This window comes from Salvia splendens, chromosome 18 (assembly GCF_004379255.2).
Source record: "Salvia splendens isolate huo1 chromosome 18, SspV2, whole genome shotgun sequence".
Taxonomy (NCBI): domain Eukaryota; kingdom Viridiplantae; phylum Streptophyta; class Magnoliopsida; order Lamiales; family Lamiaceae; genus Salvia; species Salvia splendens.
The window spans coordinates 2,006,295-2,029,235 of NC_056049.1; the positions used below are offsets into that span (position 1 = coordinate 2,006,295).

At 30.2% G+C, this 22,941-nt stretch overlaps 1 protein-coding gene across 1 annotated transcript; it reads right to left on the minus strand.

The window, feature by feature from the left end:
• Positions 1-10,819: 10,819 nt before the first annotated feature.
• LOC121777992 (BOI-related E3 ubiquitin-protein ligase 1-like) lies at positions 10,820-12,159 on the minus strand. Its single transcript, XM_042175347.1, has 3 exons — positions 11,957-12,159; positions 11,567-11,858; positions 10,820-11,479 (listed from the first exon to the last, which is right to left on the minus strand). Exons 1-3 carry the CDS (start codon positions 12,010-12,012, stop codon positions 10,943-10,945), a joined length of 885 nt encoding a protein of 294 aa, XP_042031281.1. The 5' UTR covers positions 12,013-12,159; the 3' UTR covers positions 10,820-10,942.
• Between the last annotated feature and the right edge of the window lie 10,782 nt (positions 12,160-22,941).

A 22,941-nucleotide genomic window follows, 5' to 3' on the forward strand; every position in this document is an offset into this window, starting at 1 on the left:
ATTTAAAATTTTATCTAATAATTGTTTAATATTTAAGCTTACTTTAATCTAAAATGATAATGTTTTGGTAACAACTCGTTGATAAAATTGATGCAAATAAATTAAGTAATTACCGAAATCCCAAATTAATGTGCATAACTAAACTATAAAATACTATTATAAAAAAATAGAAAGAGAAACCAAAATGGCTATTAAATATGATTAAAGTTTTGCAACCAAATAATTGGTAGTTCAATAATGGGACTTCCAAAGTATTTAATTTAATTACTGTTTGAATGTCAGAAGTCAGAACTTAGTACAGAAATTTGTTTGACTAAATTTCTTTTACAAAATTAAATATTGTTGGTAGTACTTGGTAGGTTATATGCATAAATCAATTTAGTTAATCTCATTGTTCAATGCTTTTTGACCAATTTTTTTTAATTACAATTAATGCTGTATTTTTATCTAAAAATATTAGTGGAAACTTAAATGAACACCGATATAACATTGTTGATAAAAGTTTGTCCAGCAACAGAGATTCATTTTATCTTGTAGCTTTTTCCTCTAAGAAAAGTTACATTTCAAATTTATTATAAATATAAATAACAAGTAAGTTTTATTATTTTACTAACTCATTTAATTTATATTTATTACTACAAAATATATAAAAATGAGATTTATAATTTATTTATTTTTTAATTAATATTTCTTAAAATTCATGTCAATCTAGTGGAACTTAATTCTAATATGAGATGGGAGAGTATCTGTTTTACATTTTCTAATATGAGACGGGAGAGTATTTGTGTTACATTTACAAAGCATGAATAATTTATTGAAAAGTAGAGTAAAACTTATTACTAAAAGGAAATGTAACCACCTCAACACGTGAAAGTCGTTAAACTAGTTGCTAAATTTTATCAACCCTCTAACAAATAATAGAAAAAAATACAACCTAATATCCAATAATCAACGGCTATTAATTTATTGTTATAATTATTAGTATAAAAATGTACCACGTCGAACTGTCTCAATCGTATAATAAAGTAAGTCACAAAATGTGTTGAAAATAGGATTAGTAGTGAGTCCACTCAATCACATTTCATGGAACAAGTTAGGTATAGTAGGTAAAAAAAATTGAAATTAGAGAGAATAGGAATTTAGACAGAGACCACCTAAATAATTGCAATCGTCATTATTTCCTCTTTTACATCATCACCTAGCCCTAGTTACTCACAAATATGCTTTGGTAGTTAGGCCTCGAAAACATCGTGATATTCGAATATATAATCTCTTGCGACATTCATAGCAAAGGCTATAAATTCGAATCATAATTATATTATTCTCATATTACATTCGAATTCAAAATTTTCAAACATTCATTACAACGCGGCATTCACTGATTGATGTAAGTCCATGCAACCTGGACCTCTATGCAATCCGCATAGAGGGCCCCGATCGCTCCCCAACTCAGGCCCGATCATATATTGTCAACGGTTGCGGCTGTCCTTAGTTATTAAATCAGCTAGGGCTAATTTTGTTTACATTTGAGCTCAGCTACCTTCTAGAATTGCTAAGTCAGTAATTGGGCCTTCAAAATAAAAATGGCCCAAACTAACATATTCGGCCCATATAATGTGAAGTCCCATTACTTTGTAGAAGTAATAATAATCACAGCATTTGCTGAAGCCCAAAACCTATATCTGCCCATGTATTAAAATTGAAATTTGATTCATAATTTATGTTTTAAAATACTAATGTTGAGTGCAATAAGAATTTAATTAACAGGATGTAACAAAAAAAAGGTTCTTTTATGACTCAATTGAAACTACAAAAAAAATAGATATTTGTTTATTTAACTGTGATCGACTTATACTATTGCTAAAACACTACAAACGTTGTTTGTGAAGTCTCGCTTATCACTTTAGAATCATAATAACAAGAATAAAACAACAGGCACATATGATCAATTAAATTGAATTGAAAGACCCAAATATAAAAATTGAATTTAAATGGCCCATTAATATGAATTTAACACCCAATAAGTAATGGCCCATTATTTACTTTCGTTCCTAGCAAAGCCCATGAGAGAGAGAGAGAGAGAGAGAGAGAGTCTAATTAGCTGTATTAACATATTAATCACTTTGAGGCTAAAAATAATACTACAAAATTAAGGATTATTAAAGAAAGTGAAAAAGGTTGGGTGAAAAAAGAAAAAAGTTGGTCTATCCATATACCCAACAAAGGCAACAAAATTCTTGATATTGTGAACATTATTTTATAGTGAAAATAGCACTATATTGGATTCATATTCCTCCACAAAGTGGGAAAGAAAAGAAAACAAAAAGTGTGATTTAAATTATGCATGGTGCTGTTGGGAGTCCACTACCTCTTCTCTTTTGCCATTAGAATATCTTCTTTTCTTGCCTTTGTGTGCATCATTTTCACTTTTTGTAAAATAAATTTAAAGAATGTGGAAAAATATCAATTCCACTAAGACAAATTGACATTGTCATGATGTTGGTGTAACAGGATTTGTGTAGTACTTTGTACTATGAAAAGGTAGGCATAATCATTGTACCAAAGATATAGATGAGGAGTTGGGTTTCCACTATGAGTAAATAAAAATATATTTATATTCATACAAGTGTGTGTTTTTGGTGGTGGAATATGATGTGTGGACCATGAAAATGCTATGGGTTTTGGAGAAGTGTGATTTCTTTTCAAGATATTGCTTTTTTCCCAATCATTCAACTTAGTTGGGGTTTTGGATTCCCACTTTGAATGGGGTAAACTAAAAATACCTTTACCTTTACCTCCAATTCACTTTTGCTCCACAATTTGGTAGTCATCAAGGCACAATTCTTGGAGGGTCCATTTCATATTTTTCTTCACTTACAAGGATGTGAAAGCTCAAGAACCTACCTTTTATAAATAAAGAAAACACCATAAAAATGTTTCATGTATTATGAGGAGTATGGACAAAATAGTTTAATCACCACTCATCCCCCTCTCACAATCAATTGCGGATCCACAAGTGGCTTATAAGGGTCAGAAGACTCCATTAAATTCAGTGCGACAATATTCACCTTCGCTATTCGTTCGACATCCACTTCTATTGACGACCGCCACAGTACCTCTGCCTATCGACGCTGATGACGACCTTATCCACCATGTCTGATCTCACGAGTTTCGTTTCCTGGATCTATTGGTCATCACAATGCAATAAATCAACATCAACAAAAGAATCATCTCAAAGAGAGATTTGTATGTATCCCCAAAACCATAAAAGGTTGAACACCCCCATCCCACCCCACTCCACCCATAATAGGGGTCAATTTATTCATTGCTTGGTTTTGTCCACTTTCACATATGATATACCTAAGAAAATGGGAATATGGGAATAAATGTGCACACAGCACATTGAACAACTTTTTGTGCAATCACTTTCCATTGGGCCCACAAAAGCTCTCATCACAAATCTGTACAGAAACAAACATGGGCCAACAATACTGGGATTCTTTGCTTGGGTCAATTCATTAGGTAGGGTGGGTGGGATGGGGTAGCCAAGAGTGGGAATAGGTATAATTGAACAATAAATTCTTGGTTGTCAAAAAAAATCTGACAAAGGCTGATTTTTAGGAGATAAAAATGTGGGGTTTTTGTTAGGTTGGCATTTTGATGATGATGTCTATTCTTGGTTTTGGATCAATGCCATTATAATTGTGCCATCTAATTCTCAATTATTTGTCTCCATCTTTTCTCTTTCTCATCAATTCATCATATTCATATGTCACACTTCAATGTATTCGAGTGTTTTCTCTTCTTTTCTTTTCTTTTTATTTGTCACTTTCTCTTTCCAAAACCCCATAATAGTATTGATGTCTTCCTCTTTTGAATTATGTTGGGGGAGAATGTAAAAAAATGGAGGGGCCTTTATTTTTAAAATTTTAATTTTGAAACAATTTTGTTAATGAATTAAATATGAAAGATTTGGTAATCTATAGATTTGGTACATAAATGCTTAAAAAGAAATAATTTCAAGAATGTGATAAAGATTACTTAATGGGAGCATATGCTACTAATCTTTTTTCCCCATTATCAATTTGGGGCAATTGAATCAAAGGAAGAATTTTGGAACACTTTGAAAGTGCTAGTCAATTACAAGAAAATTGAAAGTGTCAAAATATTATATAGAAAATAGTGTGTTACAACTAATCATTAATTAACAACTTTACCAACAAAAAGGGAATTCGTAATAATATAAATTATTAACATGCTTTTCCACAAGGATTGCATATGGACGACTTCAAAGAAATGGAAATTACTTCCTTCACTTCAATCACATCTTATAAATTTATTTAATCTTACCTTTTTTTAATTTTATCTTGATTTTGGTGAAATATTCATTTAATATCAGATTAAAAAAATATAAAATATAAATCTTTAAATTAAATAAAACGGAGAGAATATTTGTAGCATGAACACGCAAAAGGTGGAGAATAAATTTCGAAAAGAAAATGTATTTTACAGAAATAGTGAGACTGAAAAAATAATGTATATATTCGAGCACTAGATTCCATTCATTCTTCGAGATAAAAGAGTGTATTTTTTTCTACCAAAGAAAAACTTTTATATCCATCATTACGAAAAAAAAACTCAAAAAAGGAAATTAAGTGTCTATTAATTTAACACTTTTTAGTGTACATCCCACTTAAAATTTAAAGAATTATTCAAGTGATAGAAACGTGAGACATGAACATTGAACGTTGGAATAGTAAAAGGTCATTACTTTCATTTAGATTATTTGAATTCAAAATAATTTCTAGAAACAATGTGTGAATTTTTTCAACTTCTAATCTTGACTTATATAATCCTATAATGCTAGATTCATACTATCGCATTTACCATTTCATATGTGACTTTCACAATAGCACTAGAATAAGGAAATTGGAATATATAAGTGTAAAAATATCGTTGAGATGAACCACTAACTTAGTCAAAGTAATTAGGCTACCCAACGTTAATTATTGATTTTCAAACTTTCTTACTAACTAATAGTAGTAATAAAGTAGTTACGAATTATAACATAGAGGGTCGTGCCATGAACCTTCATTTTATCAAATAAAGCGTAGATGGGGAACCATCGTTGATCCTCCTTAATTAAAAAAAAATAAACTCTTATTTTATATACGAGTACTATTTAAATACCATTCAGAAATATTTTTTAATTTTCATCATATAATTCAAATGAAAACAATTTTATCTCTACTTTCTTATCTCTCTAACTTTACTATCTCTTCATTAACTCACAAAACTACGCCACATAAAATCTCGTAACAATTTTCAAATATTCCATATTTTAACGGATGGAGGGAGTATAAGACCGTAAAAGCCACTTATCAGAATCTTATACATCACTTTTTTTTAAAATCTTTGTGCTCAAATTCTTAATATCATGAATTATAATTACCGAGTATATAATACACAAAAAAATGTAAATATTCAACATTTATGGATATCCTCTTCTGGAAACCAGTTTTTTACAAAAGCAAATAAAATATTAATAATAGTAAAATATTAAAATCTCAAAATTATGGTACTTTGTGCTGCATATAGAGGGACAAACCTGTCCCATATCGCGGGGCCCACATTTAAGATTTCCGCATTAATTCAACCATCATGGACCAGACGATGTGGGCCCGATCACTATCCATTTTATTTTAGTGTGCAATTATTAATTCATTTTAGTCCTAATCTATTTAAAATAATTTATTAATTTATATTGACAGATCACTTTGAATAATATGTGGGGAAAGCAATAATAAAGGTGCACATGAGCAAGAGGCAATACCGATTGTGAAAAGGATCTAAAACTAATTGCCATTTTACTTCACTCCAAAACAAACCAAAATGTGATAAAGATATGAATTGAATTTATTAAACGTGATCACTCAAAAAGCACTAAAGACAAACAATATGCTGAATTTCCACATGAACTATTACTAGTAGGCCCTCACCTTCCTTTTTAGGTGCAAATTGGTCTAGTTTTATTAATTAATTTTAAGTGTCCTAAAACTCTAGGAAATTGCCATACTATATGTATTTTGACCTAAAAGTCGGCATGAGAAATGAGAATCATTATTTTACCAAAAACATTTTCCACTCAAATCTTATTTCACGGAGTACTGATTAACACTTCCTCTGTCGCACTCAAGATATCTCTAATTGTAGTATACAACGTATAATATTATGATATTTGATGGAAAAATACATGCAACAAAAATATACATATACAGATATATATTTGGGAAGAATATCATAAAATTGTGAAGAGAATTGGCACGTCAAAGTTAGACCCTTTTAATTATTCGAGTTTCGCTTAACATTAACAATATACAATGTGTTTTATTTAGGGAGATCGATTTTTCACGAGATTATACACGATTGATGACAATTCAAAACTTATCCACTATGATCAATCGTACGTGACACAATCTTTAAGGCTATCGAGCTCGTTTGTTACAATCCATGATCATATAGCGCATACAGAGAGTGTTTTTACACTTAGTTACGTGCAAACACTACAATACATATCACAAAAGAATATACATTCTTTTCTTCTTATACGTTCTATGAGAAGATGTATTCCTCTTGCTCGAAAAATGTCTAGATTCAAACCATTATAATAATCTCGTTTAAGAAAGTAAAAATGAAAAAGAAAAAAAGAGATGCATCGAGTACACCGTCCTGACAGGACCACTAAAATACGCCGGGTGGGGTCAGCGGCGCTGTTTAAGGCTCCTTTGGGTAGCGCAGGCAGAGAAGGCAGGCGTGGGGCCCAGCGCACCCAACTCAATTAAGTTTGTTTCAGGAAGGCGTTGATTTTAATAAGACATCTAAAATGCGCCCCTGCGCACAGCAGCAAATATGATACGAACTATGAAGTGAAGCAGTGGTGTTTGTGGGCTCAATCAACCATCAAAGCACCACGAAAATATTAATTAGAATAACAATGATTTTTTTTACTATTGAATTGTTCAATTATTTTGTTAATTTTTAAAATATTGTGTAAGAATTAATTGTCCATAAAATAATAAATAATATGTCATTTCCAATTTATTTTGCGCCTCTCATATTAGAATTACAAATCATAATTTTAAAAAATTGCAATTGTCATATATGATCAAATTTATTTTATGTTACTTTTATCTTTCTAGTTTTATGGCCTTAAAATGATGTTGAATAATTAAGTGCGTCGTCACAATAATATATGTTTAGTGTCACTAATCATGCTTCACCACGTCATGTAAATAATTTCTTTGATGGAAAATTGTTAGAATAAAAGTCGAATTACAATCTTGGGCTGTTAAATACTTAAATATTTGGACTATCGGTGGTAACTAAAAAAGAAGATGAATACTGTATTTGGTATCAATACACCAACATAGAATTATTTTTTTTACAATAAAGATCTCATTGAGCTTTAAATAAAATTATATTTTTTTCCTTTTTCCAACTAATAATAGAGGATTCTAGCTTCCAAGAATAATTAGAGCATCCACATCCGAGCTCTTGCCAACGAGCACGGATGTGGGCCAGGATCCACTTTTACTCCCTGCTCTTAGGCAAGAGCACAACACTCACATACGTGCTCTTCCGCAAGGACATGCTCAAGGGTCCCATCATTCTATTATTCAATTTAAATTAAAACATTTCCACACTATTAAAATGCAATAAAAATAGCCAAATTACTATTACTAATTACTAAAAAATTTAAAATTACATAATTAAAATCCTAAAAATTAAAAATTTCATAATTAAAGTCTTAAAAATTTAAAATTACATAATTTAAATCCTAAAAATTAAAAATTACATAATTAAATTCATAAGTGGCCGAATTTCGTCCAAATAGATGATGAATGTGTGTATTTATAGATGATTTTGGGATTAATTTTTTTAAATTTTAAAAAAAATTAAAAACGGTAATAAAACGGCTATATTTTTGGGAATCCGAAATTATATTTTTTAAAATTTTTTGTATTATTTTTTATTTTTTATTACAAAAAGAAAAAAAATGCCAACGACCAATAGAAACGCGCCACGTCGCCCTTGCCGCTGGCACGGACGGACAAATCCACCGCTGCGGATGCTCTTAATAATGGCGTCAAGATTTTTTCGTGGTCCATACAAAAATTAAACCGCCATTAGATATGTCTGGTCCACGTTCTAATTTGGACTAATGATTAGTTATTTAGTTTTTAAAAGGCAAAGCCCAATATAATAAGATTGAAGCAATATATAGACTAAAATACTATTTAAAACAATCATCATCACTTTATTGTAATGTTTCCTTAAGGATATGATGATTCCTAGAAAATGACTCCAATTCTTGGACTCATTATATAATTCTAAATCTTAGAAGATAAGAAATAATTTATTAGTGCAAGCTTGATTATTTATTGGAAGATGTGATATTATATAATTCAAAATCTTAGAAGATAAGAAATAATTTATTATTGCAAGTTTGATTATTTATTAGAAGATGTGAAATGTGGAAGGATGAGAGAAGGAGAGAGGAAGTTGATGGAAGGAGAGAGGGAATTGGCCTTTTCTTGGTTGATTTTATGGGAAATTTACATAGGGAAAAAAATTAAATAAAATTTAGAGAGAGAAATGGGAGCCACCAAAATTGAAGGAAGCAATAATAGATAATGTGAAAGTGCTTAAATTTCCACTGACATGTTTGTCTTCATAGCACCTGTATTTGTGCCCCATAAAGGAAAAATCCAACAACAAATTATAGTGAAATTAATGCCATATTTTACGGTCTATATACGTTACATATAATATTTTTATATGAATTTGGCAATATATATTGAATGCAAGATACACTATTAGCCTCTCAACCTTTTCAGTATGTCTACCATTTAGCTAATTTAAGTTACGTACAAAATTCAAACGAAATAAGTTTCAGCCTAATTATGTTTTGGGATAACCTATTATTCTCTACATATTTAAATATGGGCAAATTTTTGAAAAAACTACTACTAAGTTTGATCATTATCTGACCAATTTTGTAATTTCTAAAAATAACCTATTCTATCATTATTTTAATATTTTTTTAGTTGTTTTATTGATTTGGATTTGTGAAAATTAAATACTACTATAACAGTTGAAGCTGAAATACAATTAACTCAAACTTACATTTGTGAGTAATATACAAATTTGCATAAAATCCATGGATTTTGGTTTCCAAATCATAAATAACCTTTTCTAATCAAAATCAATCAAACAAATGGGATAAGTATTGAAGTAATGATACAATCATATATTCTCGGAAGTTATGGGATTGATCAGAAATCATCCGAACTTTATAATTTTTCCACAATTTTTCCACAATTTACTCTTAAAATTGTATCCAAATCGTGTTGATAATAAAATCAATTGAATTGCATAATTATTTATTCAAGAAGCAATTAAGTTGTAGTAGGAGTACTAGAATTTCAAAGGTCCTAAAATTAGTATACCTACTCATAATTGCACCATACCATAAAATTGACTAGACATAGCATGAAATTTGGCCAAAAATGTGTGAGGTGTGACAAGGACAATAAATGACATATATGGAGTATAATAAATAATCAACCAAATAGTTGACATAAGCCAATGCCTAGAGATGATTTGACTATACCACTTATTTTTCGGGACAGTTGTGGTGACTGATAACCAATTCATATCCCACAAAAACTCATGACCAAACAATATTGGACTACTATTTATTATCACTATCCACCAATCAATCAATTATGGAAGAAAATTAAAAGGCTAGAAATTCAATTTTGCTTTAAGTATAGGCTAAAATCCCATGCCCCAAGGCAGGAATTTTCAACTTGCTACGGTGTTACCTATCAAATAAGTTGCTTTCACATGGCCTGACAAATAAAGGTTTGGAAAAAATCAATTGAAAATGGTCCATCGCCTTTTATTGCATTGGATGTATCTCCCCACAAACTAAAACTAGTAGTACTAAATTAAAATCATTTTTGTCTTGCCTAAACTTATTTTGTAGATAATCACAAAGTTGAATTCTATGAAATTGATCGATTAATCTATTCATGTGACAAGCTCTGATTAAACAACGAGCATTGCGAGCTTAGCGGCCAGCAAAAACTATACAGTACGCCAGAACGTGCTCAATAAGCGAATCTTATGCTGACTCATTATGCATATCGTTAATATCAAAGAACAATATTAGTTGGTAAAAAAATGGCTAGGTAGGCTAATAAAGAGTGTCTTTGTTCTCGTAGATAGATGAAGTTTACTCTCGATTCATCACGATATTGCAGAAACCACAATGCTTAACACTAAGGATTGACTGATTAAATTTCTCACTTGCTTTTGCTTGCTACCTATATGACGGACTCTATTAAGGCAATGGACACGACGTGCTTAGTGGCTTGCAATGTCGATACGTGCTCAAAAAGTGAATCTTACACGTCGGTTGCACATAGCCTTCAAATCAAAGTGCATTTTTTTATCATAGATAGATAAAATTTAGTCTCTTTATACCCATTAAGCACAAAATCAACTTAACCCACCTAATGAAATTTTAATATGGCCACATCGGTTAAAAAAGCGTCACGATTAAAAAAGTTGGATTCCCAATATAAATTGTCCCGATCCGAATCATGATTTTTTATTTTAGGATAATAAAAAAGAAGATATAAAGATTTCATTTCTACTGTTTCCCAATTGACGTGTTTTCGCCAACAAAAGGAAAAGGTATCTTTCAAAAGCTTAAAGCATGGCAGAAGATTGTCCACAAAGATAAAATCAATAAATAAAAAGAATAATCTTTTAGTAATTCCTAAAAAAACGAATTTACATGTGGCTAATTAATTTACATCCCAAAATGTATAATTTTCTTCCTCTTTTTTTTGAATAAAATTAAACCGGAAAATCATGACATGTTAACATGCAGCGTTGCGGTCATGCTAAAGTTACACACCGGGCACGACTGCAGCTGCTGGGACCCACTCCCGCAGGCGGAGCAGAGGCAGAGATGCCGGCACGGCAGCAGCAAAACGGAAGCCTCTCTCTCTCCGCACAATCTGCACCGTCTCTCACCGCTGTTTCCGTCGTCGTATTCCTCCGCATCTACGGATCTGCTTCCGCAGCATGATTCCTCGTCGGCGACATCGACGGCGGAGAGATGCTGTTCACCTCCTCCGTTTCCGACGTGGTGGAGGACTTGCTCGAGATCGGTGCGGAGAGAATTGGCGGTGGCTTCGTTTGATTGAGCTAAGTCTCTCCATAGCTGATTCTCGACGTAGAGGCTTTTGACGCGCTCCTGGAGGACTAGATTCAGTTTCGCCATTCTCTGAATCTGCTCGTCCTTCTCCTTCAATTTCTTCATCACGCCTTCGCCGATCGCCGCCGCGAGGACTCTCGCCTGCAGCTTCTGCCGCGATTCTAGCTCGTATCTTATCTTCTTCGTCTGATTTTCAGAAACAAAAATTTTAGATCAGATGCGATTATTCGTCGCGAGTGCGGTGAAATCGGAAGCGATCGAGTGAATACGTACGTGTTGTGAGATGATCGCGTCGATCTCGTACTGATACTGCTGGATCCCCGGCATGATTTCGTCTCCGGCGAGCGTCGCCTTCTGCGCGGCGAAATTCTGGAACTGATTGAAGGAATCGGCGTCTCTGGAGCGCTTCCTCGCCGGAGCGGCGATGTTGTTGTACGTGACGCCGCTGTCGGTGTTGACGGAGGTCTTCGCCGCCGCAGACGGATAATAGAACTGATTCTCCGGCAATGCCGCAGCGGAAGGAACGCCGAGGAACTGCGAGTTGTAGGCGTTCATCATCACCTCTCTGCAATTCAACAAAATCGATCTCACAAATCCGATCGGAAAGAAATCGGAAAAAGTAACGGAAACCTAATCAAATCGGTAAAACGCAACGCAACGCACCTGTCTTGAATCAGCTGGGTAGAGAAGAGATTCAGATGCCTTGCTTCTACTGCCATTTTGAATCAAACAAAATTCGTGTTTTCGATTTCTAGAGAGAGAAAATGTGAGTGAAGAAACGAGGTGGCGACTAGAGAAATGGACTGGGATTAATGGATTTATATAACAAATCTTGATCACCAAATTTGGTATGATCAAAAACTAGTTTACGTGAAAAAAATAGGTTTATTTATGCATTTAATTAAAATATATAGATGCATATATAGTAAAAGGAAAGTGCATAATACTATGGTCATATATTTATAATTTGTGTATAATTTTTTTAACCATAAATGTAATTAGTGCATACTTTAATTTAAAATTTAAAAATAATAGAAAGAAAATTCAAATATAAAAATAAAAAATGAGGTTAAAGGCTAATAAGTCTTTTTATCTTGTCCACTTACTACATTTATTATTTTAATATATAATTAATACATCAAATTATTAATATAATTTTATTTTTATACACTTATAAGTCTAATAAGTGTACAAAATTATTATTAATAATAATTTTAATATATAATTAATACATCAAATTATTAAGATAACTTTATTTTGATCGTACAAAATTTTGGTTGGATACCAATCACTCTTTATATAAAGCGTTTGGGGTTGGGAGAATAGAGAAAATGCTAAGGAAAGTCGATCAATTTAGAGAGAGAAAAGTGGGTCTGTATTGAATTCAGCAAACAGTATGGCCGATTACGTTTATTAAAATAAAGAAAAAATTGAATAAAATAAATGGAAAAATCGTACTTGAGCAAAATCAGGATTTAAATATTTATTTTTACCTAAGTCAGCACTATTAATGCCCATATCACGGTTTCCATAATTTGAAACCGCCTCATATCTAGGGTTCATGTGTATATTTATTTATAATTAGGTAATTCGCATTAAAATTTTATGTTTTTGGTCAAATTACATTAGCTTTAAAATCTGCTCATCAAATATTAAAATACTGACTCAGTCTAATCTTATAACAAAATATTAATTTGTTCTGATTTTACACTTGGTCAAGATTTTGAAACCGATATAAATTGACGATTTACTTAAATAACACTATCAGACGCTGATCGAAACTGACATCACATTATAGGCAGCAAAATATCGCCATAATAAATAATGAGATAGAATGAAAAGATGAGAAATGAGAAATGAGAAACGAGACGAAAAGGTACTATTTAATTTAGTACATATTGCAAGATTTTTTCGATCCTTACAATGTGAATTTTTTTGAATTATCCTGTAGTGTCGTGTAACTAAGTCATCGAACTAATCGATAAATTTTTTATTTGTTGCAAAAAATACAACATAAATTTATAGTACTATTTGGGAAATTTACGGATGGATTTTAAAGCTAGTGGAAAAAATAAAATTTGACGAAAATATACAAATTTAAAAGCTACCGCTTTGTATTTCATGATTGGATTAGGTCTATTTTTATTTGAAATAAGGGTAACGTTCCTTATTTCTTATTATGTCTTGAAATACTATAAGGAGGTTTCTGATTCTCTATTACTCGTGTGACACATATATAGTACTCCCTCAGTCCCGGACTACTTGCACTTATTTCCTTTCTGGGCGTCCCAAGTTATTTGCACTCTTTCTATTTTTAGTAAAAATTATCACCTACAGCCGCAATTGTTGACTTTGCTATAAACTCATTCTTTAATCTCCGTGCCGAAAAAGAAATGTGCGAGTAGTCCGGGACGGAGATGTGCGAGTAGTCCGGGACGGAGGGAGACTTTTATAAAAAACATATCAAAATAAGATGACGTGAAAGTGAAACTACTTTATAAAGTGTAATCTCTAGTGTAGCTATTTTCTTCTAGATCCATGTGTGTAGATCACATTGTTTTGGGAAAAATCAACAATTATAGTTTGTCATTACTTATGTTCATAAATTTTCAGCTAAATTTATCAACAAACGGCAAATAGGGCCATCCTGCACAATTTAGAGTACTCGCCTAATGATTTTCTCATTTAATTAAAATACTACTATTACTCATTATGTCACAAGTGATAGAGATAATTCTTTGCATTAAGTTTAAATATCAATATTAAGAAATTAAGTTGATATAGCATAAAGTATACAAATAAAAAGAGAAAAAATATTTAAAAGAGTATTTTTTTGCTAAACAAGTAAGTCACTTAACTTAGTACATAACGAAACGATTAACTTGAGACATGTTGACTATAAATAATGGAGTAGTTTTTCCAAATAAATATAATATCGACTTCGAGTGGCAAATTGACGCAAGACAAAAACGTCGTGACCGTCTCTATAGATTTAAGAAAAAACATACTACTACTTTGTGAGTGTGAGTTGGTCAATCAGTAAAGAGATTAATCTTTTATGGAAAATCTTTAAAATTCAAAGTCATTTACCAAAAAATAAAAAAGGTAAAACAAAATAAGTACATCTTATTAGAACAGTAATTTTTTTTCTAGATTGTGCGCTTTAGACTACAGATCATTTCTATATAAGTAATCTGTTTATTCAAATTTAGGTCTATTGTTTTAGCTGAAATCACTCATATTTCCACGTATAATAGTTTAATTTTATTACTTTAATACATCCCAAAAATTAATCTACGTTCTCTACTATCTCTTATGGTTTACTCATCAATTTCGTATTAATAATTTAAGTCATCCCAAAATCCATATTTTTAAATTAAGTATGGAGTAACATCTAATAACCATTTTTCGAACTAAAGCAATAATTATTTCAGGAAACCACATTAATATTAGTATAAAATAATGAATAAAGCTATGCGGCCACATTATGGCCAACCTTAAATTAATTAAATAACAAAAAAATGATTTTTTTTTTCAAATTTTTGGTTTAATACTACCTGATTTTACTTTTATATTATCTTCATTATATCTTGTTCAACATGTTAGTGTTGCTCTTTCGTAGTTTTTGCTCAACTTATTACTACTGCCATTTCTTGATTGTTGCTTAACGTATACAGTAATTCGTGATATTAATGTGTTTTACGTAATGGAATTCAAAGATAAGTATCAACTCACAAGTCCATTCACACACATATAAGTTTATATCAGTAATTCTAATTTTTTTATACATGTAAATCTAAATTAACTCTTTATGGCCGGCCACATTATGACTACTCTTTTCGAAATAAAGCAATAATTATTTTAGGAAACCACATTAATATTAGTATAAAAATAATACCATGAAAAAAGTTGACGTGGCAGTGAGTTTTGAGAGAAGGGGTTCCCCGCCACGTTGCAGCTGCAGGTACTGGACCCCACACCACCGTACGCCACAGTTTCTGGCAATTAATATATTCTTTTCTCATTAAATTTCTTTTACCAAAAAAAAAGAGAGAAAAAGAGATGCGGTTGCAGAAACGTGAGGGGATGGGGGTGAGTGTGGGTCCCGCATCGGGAAAAACGGAGCACGTGTGAGGTGTGAGTGTGTGTGTGTGTGTGTATGTATGCGGACAGACACAGTTGATTCTCTTCTTTTTTCTGTTTTTCCTTTTTTCTAAATATTAAATAAAACCCCTTGGGTTTCTTTTCTCTACTTCGCCGGTGCAGAGAAATCCTATATCGAAATTGCACTCCATTTAATTTTGATGGATAAGTGTTGGACATGGTACGAATTTCATGAGATTTTTGTCGAAGTTAATTTTGATGTGAATGAATAAATTTGTATGCTCAAATAGTAATTTGGATATACCAAAATTGCAAAAGGGAGTACTAGTTTTTGTGCTAATTCACCTTCATATTGTGATTTTTTTAAAAGTTGGTATGATATGTGTGGGTTTTGTAATATTCGATTAACTTTTGTGAGTTGATTCTTGTTTGATAATGGAAGTATAGTGAAATCAAGAGAATAATTCAAAAAGTTGTTTATTCTTTTAGTTTGAGTTCTCTTATTTGGAGGATAGAATCAATAGTTAGGAAATTATTGACTCATCGTTTTCATATAGTATGTTTATACTAGATTTAGAACTATTGGAAAAAAAAATTGAAGATTTATTATTCCATTTTCAAATGTTATAGTATAACTAAATTATTTTTTATAAAAATTACTATAATTTGAATTTATGATTTCCTAAATTTATGTGCATATATTGTTGTATGTGTTTGTGATGCCTTCTTACTTTTTGTGTCATAATTTTCGCAACAAACAAAAAACTTTGCTTGAAATCTTGAATTTTATACTCGAAAAAAAGAAAGGAAAAAAAGAATAAAGAATCCTTCAAATCTTGGAAAACCACTTCTTGAAACTCACCACCTTATCTTCACAAACGTCCAAATCATGTATTGTCGTATTAGGATTTAGAAAATTTAAAAATAAAATAAAATAAAATATTTTTTATTACTAATATTTTACATGATGTTTATTTTTAATTCAATTATTAATTTCTCAACTGGATTTTGGTACAGAACTACAGATGCATTTCGTCCAAACTCAGTGGTCCATTTATACAGGGCTGCATTATTTACTCCCTATTAATTGCAAGTCAAGTACATTTTAATAATTTTTTCATCTCGTAATTAATGTCTATACATTTCTCAATTTTAATTAACTGATTGCGATATCATCGACAAAATAAAACTTCGATTTTATTTTATTTTTTGTTACAATTAGATTATGTTGTCATATCATGGTATGCCATACTAGTAAATATTTATTTTCAAGAAAGAAATAATAAATTAAAAATTTATGAATTAAGATTCGAATATTTTTATATCTTCTACAAATTATAAATAGAGATAAGATTATTAATTTATTTTCCTTCGTTCGTCAATCTAAATTTACGATTTATTGTTCTATTTAAAAAATTTATCAATAGTATATTTGTAAAATTTAAAACCAATTTTACTAAATTGAAATTTGAAAACAAAAAAATTCAAATATTTTCAAATTTTGCATTTAATTTCATCTGTAGCGACGTTACCCTAAACTTAATTATACGATTAATCGGAAACATTTTCTTAGTTGTCAAATTGATTCTAAAAGTAATTACTACAAGATTTGAACCAAAAATTTAAAATTTTAATTAGTACCGTAATTATAATTATTCAATAAATACTTCCTATTCGATATTAACTGCCCAAATATTTTTTATATTGATGGTAAGAACGTCACATGCAATTAAATGTATTAATTAAATACAGATTCATTAAGTTGGACTTGAGGGATTTATTTAATTAATTTAATATTCCCTGTCGCGTATATACATTAAGTAGACCAATTTTGGTATAATTCAATAATTTTATACAGTTTGACAACTCTAATTGAGTGTATCATCAACTACTAATTTTTAATTAAGGGATGACTGATAAGTATAGATCAAGAATATATTCTTTAATTATTTAGGATGGGAATAAATCTTAGGGTTATTGTTTTCAATTTAAATATATATTTTCAAGAACAAATGCTTGGAATATTAGAATTTACTATAAACTGAATTTTCTATCAATTTTGGTCAAAAAAGAAGTAATAATGCAGGGAACTTCACGTGTAAATGTACTAATTTTGTACCAATGTTTAATCAATATAAATTAACTTTTGTGATCATCAAGATATGTGTTATTATGGAATTATTATAGTCTACAACATGTTGGAATCATTTCACGACATATAGGGTTGTCTACAATTCATCCCCACTACTAATGTGACAATATGCTTTATTATTTAAAAGTGACAAATAAAATTAAAAGAAATATAAAATAGTAAATAAAATACTTACCACTAATGAATTCCATTTGTATGCGATCAAACAAATCACACAAGATATATAAACCTTAACAAATCAGTAAGTATATTAGACCATTACAAAGTTGTCTTAAAAAAAGGATTCTACTTTATTGTGTTGCTTAATCAATGGAATTAAATAATAAATAATAATATGATAAGAGTATCTATTGAGTGGTTTGGCCTAAAGATTAGGATTAAAGTGTGGACATGTCTCTTAATTTTCTCCTAATTTTGTTTAATTTTCTATTTGTTGGCCAATCAAATCAAATATTACACGAGATTAAGGTTAGTGGGACCCCATCGAAACTCTTCAAAAAAAAAATTGAGTGCGCATCTTCACACGTTCACCAAAATCATTGCAAATTAAGAAATAATTAAGACAAAAACGTATCATTATTTTTTAATTACTTTAATTTGAAGCTGATCACTTCATTCGACAACGACTGAAATTGATTCTAATGTGGTTGGCAATCTTGAAATAGATCCCCTTCCTCAATTAGTGGTAATTAATTATTTCAACCTACTTATTAAAATAATAATTAATCAGATAACTATGTCATCTCATCTTATCTTATACTTTGTACTTTTTTAAACCTAACAGTTCAGACTATTAAATTATTATTTTCTCTAATATCATTCTCGTGGTTTGAATTTTTTTACTAAATATTTGTCGCTTCTGTTTTTTATGAAAGGCTTATAACTAATTTATTTCTTTATAAATATCTATTATTAGTAATTATATATTGCAAAACTTCAAAGCAATGTTGCTGACATCATTTCAACCTTTAACAACTAATAAAGTGTAACGTAATTTAATTTATTTTATTTTATTGTTGATGAGGTGCAACAGCCTAATTGAGTTTGATTTTTACGAATAAAACATTTGAATGACATGAAATAGTTGACATATTTTTTAATAAATTGATTTATTTTGGCGACTTCTCCTCGAATCTTAAAGTTTTGTGCGGTTGGATTAAAAATTAAGTGGTTAATCTATCACTCCCTTTAGATTAATATAAAATTCTTGCCACCACCATGTATATATTTTTATTTGGCCAATTTGAAAAGAATACTAAAATTTGGTCATTATTGTTTACTCCACAACCTTCAAATTGGGCTGAAAATTTCTGTAATTTGGTTTGCTAGCTCACAGTTTTCCCATAATAAAAAAAACTGTTTGCATCCAATAAAAAAACGTCATTATTTTCCAACTTATTTTTTTACAGTTACAGTACATTGGAATATGACCAAATTTTATAATTCAGAACATTATAAAATAAAGTTATACACTAATTGCAAATAGTTACATTTATCTATTTACATGACAAATAAACTATTTTAAGTCTTTCAACGACAAAAATTTAGTTACATATAGTATTTGTTTGGTTATATATAGAAAACAATTTTTATTGTAGTCAATTTCAATGTATATTACTACTATTAAACTTAGACATTGTTTGCATGTTGGTTTAGTTCCTTTGGATGTATTTAAATTCAATATTATTGCTTAAAAGTAAGCTCTTCAACTTAATTACTTAATAAAAGATTATCCAAACACCCTAAGTCCTTTTCATGCATTAGGTGATGCAATTATACTTATTTAGTCACTATTTATTTAAACATATCCCTTAATCTTATTCTAGATTGATTAGCAACTTAGACAAGAAAGTTGTCTCCAAATTTCTTTTACTTTACTTTTCTTTTCTTTTGACATTAAATTCAAATCACACAAAACAAAAGCAGCCGAAACGTTGACGTTGCGTTCAAGTATTACTCATTATTCTTATTACAAAATTAAATTAACAATTTACTTTATTTATATACAAATCAAACATCTAAACTAATGACGCGTAATAGATCATCAATTGACAAGTCTTCTAGTTGTTTCTTCACAATGTCTCATTCAAAAAATTAATTAAATTAAATCTCTATATCGATACAGATGTACCAACTGATATGAAATCAATTAAAACATTCATACTTTTAATAAAAATTCAAATTGTATAATATTTTTTTAATAATTCGATTATACATGTCAAGTTACATAGTGAGTTGCACCAAGATATCCAATTAGATAATATACCCTTTATAATATGCATTATCCTAGATTATTAGATGATGGCTTCCTTGATTTGACTATATATTTCAAAATCACAATCAAACATTTAAATATCACTAGAAAGATATAACCATTTTCAAACTCCGAATTGACAAAAAACATAACACGTTATTACAATCCAAACATATATATGAACATTGGAGCTTGTAACAATCGATTCTTCGGAAGGCAAACGAGAATTGGTCGCAAATGGTTCTTTATTAGACCACCACTTCGAGTTCTCGTTGGTCAAGACCACATTGATCATACGTGCTTGATTCTTTGCCAAACCACCCTTCTGGGTCATATTCCAAATATCATTGTTGATCACAACTGACTTCCACATACCACCACCCTTATTCGTTTGAACTCTCGATGAAAACGTCAATATTACAGATCCATTATCAAAATATAAACGACTAATCTGTTAAAAAAGAGAGTTCATTTAATTTATAAACTCGACCCCAAATTACCCTACACATTAACGCGTGTGACATTAGAGTATGTAACACACTTGCCCTGAGTTACTATCATCTCTCGAGAATCACATTAAATTTTCTTTTTATATACTCCACTTTTCTTCCATCGGGGACCCTCCCCCATCACCATGTCACATTTTCACATCTGTAAAATGAAATCATAATTTCGTTTAATTTGTATTTATGTGAATTGATGGGGTGTCACATTAGACGAATACAAGTGTTGGTTCAATCAATTTAAAGCTTAATTGTGTAAAAGAACAAAAAAAAAAGTGGGGCCCAAGCCGTATCTTGGACCACGACTACTTGATTATATAAAAACAAACGTATGTTTGTATTCACGCCATGCACGTTGCTTTGCCCAATTTTCATTTATTCAATTGTCCATTTTAAATGTATGTTGATGCATTTAATGTGAGAGTTTCCATCGATGTGATATGTTACCTTATTGTAGTCATGGTTTTGGAATTTTTTTTGAAGTTGTGAAGATTGGATTGTCAATTTTGGCCAATCAACTTTATTATTGGATTAATTAGGGTTTGCTTAAGATTCGGTAAAACTGCCGATTGACGTTGTTTAAGGCTATGGTTCGATTGTTGTTTACATTTGTTATCTTTTCGTTTCGTTGTTCTTTATGATTATCTGATTTTGTTGATTGTTTTTGTGTGCGTTGCTAATGTTTTCTTTCTGTTAGTTTGTTTGACTGGTGGATGATTTGACATATATTTGTAACTGTTCGTCTGACAATAACTCTCTCCTTCTCTTTTGGTGGTTTAGAGCATTTTTTGTATCATAAGAAATACAATCCTTCAATTTAGCATAATTTCGTCTAGAAGTTGATTTCACACAATAACTTTCAATTCTACAATGATATTGCAAATTCAACTTAATGTTTTTTTAAGAGAAAAGGTAATGTTTTTCTAGATTGTCAAATATGAAAACTTGAGCCTCATATTTTACGTGTAAAATTCCATTGCTGTCCATTTCATCACATCACCTATTTTGATTGTAAATTCTCACAAATATGAAGTTGAAAAATCGTTTAATTAATCAATAATTGAACTAGTTGTGTGAATCATGGCAAATATAATCAACGAATTTATGATTCATCAAATAAATGGTTTTCTTGTCAACTTAGATTGAGAAAAATTAGTCAACCGACACCATGAATTTTCTCTCTAGCTTTTCAAAGCCCATAAAAACATTTGAATATTTTATTAGACGATGATAATATTATATAATTAAATGTGTTAGTACTCCAATCAAGAATAGGCCCACGTCATTCATGATAAAATGTGACCAAAAGTAACTATAAGAAATGCTATTTATACAAATACAATTAGGCAAGCAATTGTCCTTTTCTTAAACAGTTGCAACCTCTCAGAATAATTGATGTCACCCACTCCCACATAAGATGCATTTGTTACTTTTAGGAAATAAAATTAAACAACTTACTTCAAAATTTTGAATCTAGACATCGAAATTTCAAGAACTAGTCTAACTTGAATCGGTCGTATTCCCATAAAAACTATGGTTCACTTTTACATGTCACATTTTATTATTATCGGATGTCCATATTTCTATTTTAGATTTACAATATTTGAGAGTAATAGTTAGCATATTTCACTAATTTACATTTTTATTTTTTAATTATTAAATTAATATATAAAAAGTGTGACTCACATTTTAATAACATAATTATCTTGCAAAACGGATCAGAATTTGACCAATCTAATTCAATAATTTACCCTAAGTGTTTTTATTTTTGTAGAAAAAATAGAAGAAAATTAATTTGTATGGACCGTCGTTATTGTGTGTCATTTTTCATATAATTGACTTTAAATCTATACATATCCAAAAAGCAGCTTTGAATGCAACAAAACAGTGGTGACAAACGTGGAATCAAATAAGCCCAAAATCATGAAATAAAGTTGTTTGATAATAGTAAATGAAAAAAAAAAACTTGATTGTGACTCTGTTGTTTGATGTTTATCTGTTTAGGGCTGCTGATTAAATAAAACAATTATATAAGCCTCATGTTTGTTTCCTAGGTCTGGTCAGCAATCACCTATACATAATAAGTTAATAAACAATGTCACTGTTTGTTGATGATGTTGAAATTTCATTTATTTAGAATTTATGTGATTTATTCAAATCTTGAAATTTTCCTAATGACAATGAGTTGAAGGGTGATTAGATATGTATACATTGAATTAGTTCAAGTGCTTGTTGAAATGTTTTTCCTCGGAATTTTTGGATGAAAGGAATGTCAAATCGAAATGTATATAAAAATTTTTTTTGGTGAACATCTGTTTAGAATATAACTAGCAATCAAATCAATGTATATATGCATGAGTATTCATCCCATGTAAAATTGCAATAAAAGAATAGCAATTAACGAACACAGGGAAACAGAAGCAAATGGACATTTAGTGATTTTAATAGATATATCTCAACCTAATTTAATAAATTTCGAAATTTGGAATAAAAATGATAAACTAATTAGTTGAGCATTCTGCAAAAATAATTATGCTTTGCTCAACCACTTATTGTTTGTTTTAATTGTGCTCAAATATAATGAGCCAATCACCTAGCCCAATATGTTTGTATCTTCAAGGCCCAATATTTGGGC

Bases quoted from the DNA above. Each gene is read 5' to 3' on its own strand.
- LOC121777992 (XM_042175347.1), bottom strand. From the start codon at position 12,012: ATGGCAGTAGAAGCAAGGCATCTGAATCTCTTCTCTACCCAGCTGATT. The intron at 11,859-11,956 runs GTGCGTTGCGTT...GTTGAATTGCAG, and splicing joins ACCCAGCTGATTCAAGACAG to AGAGGTGATGATGAACGCCT. The intron at 11,480-11,566 runs GTACGTATTCAC...TCTGAAAATCAG, and splicing joins ACGCGATCATCTCACAACAC to ACGAAGAAGATAAGATACGA.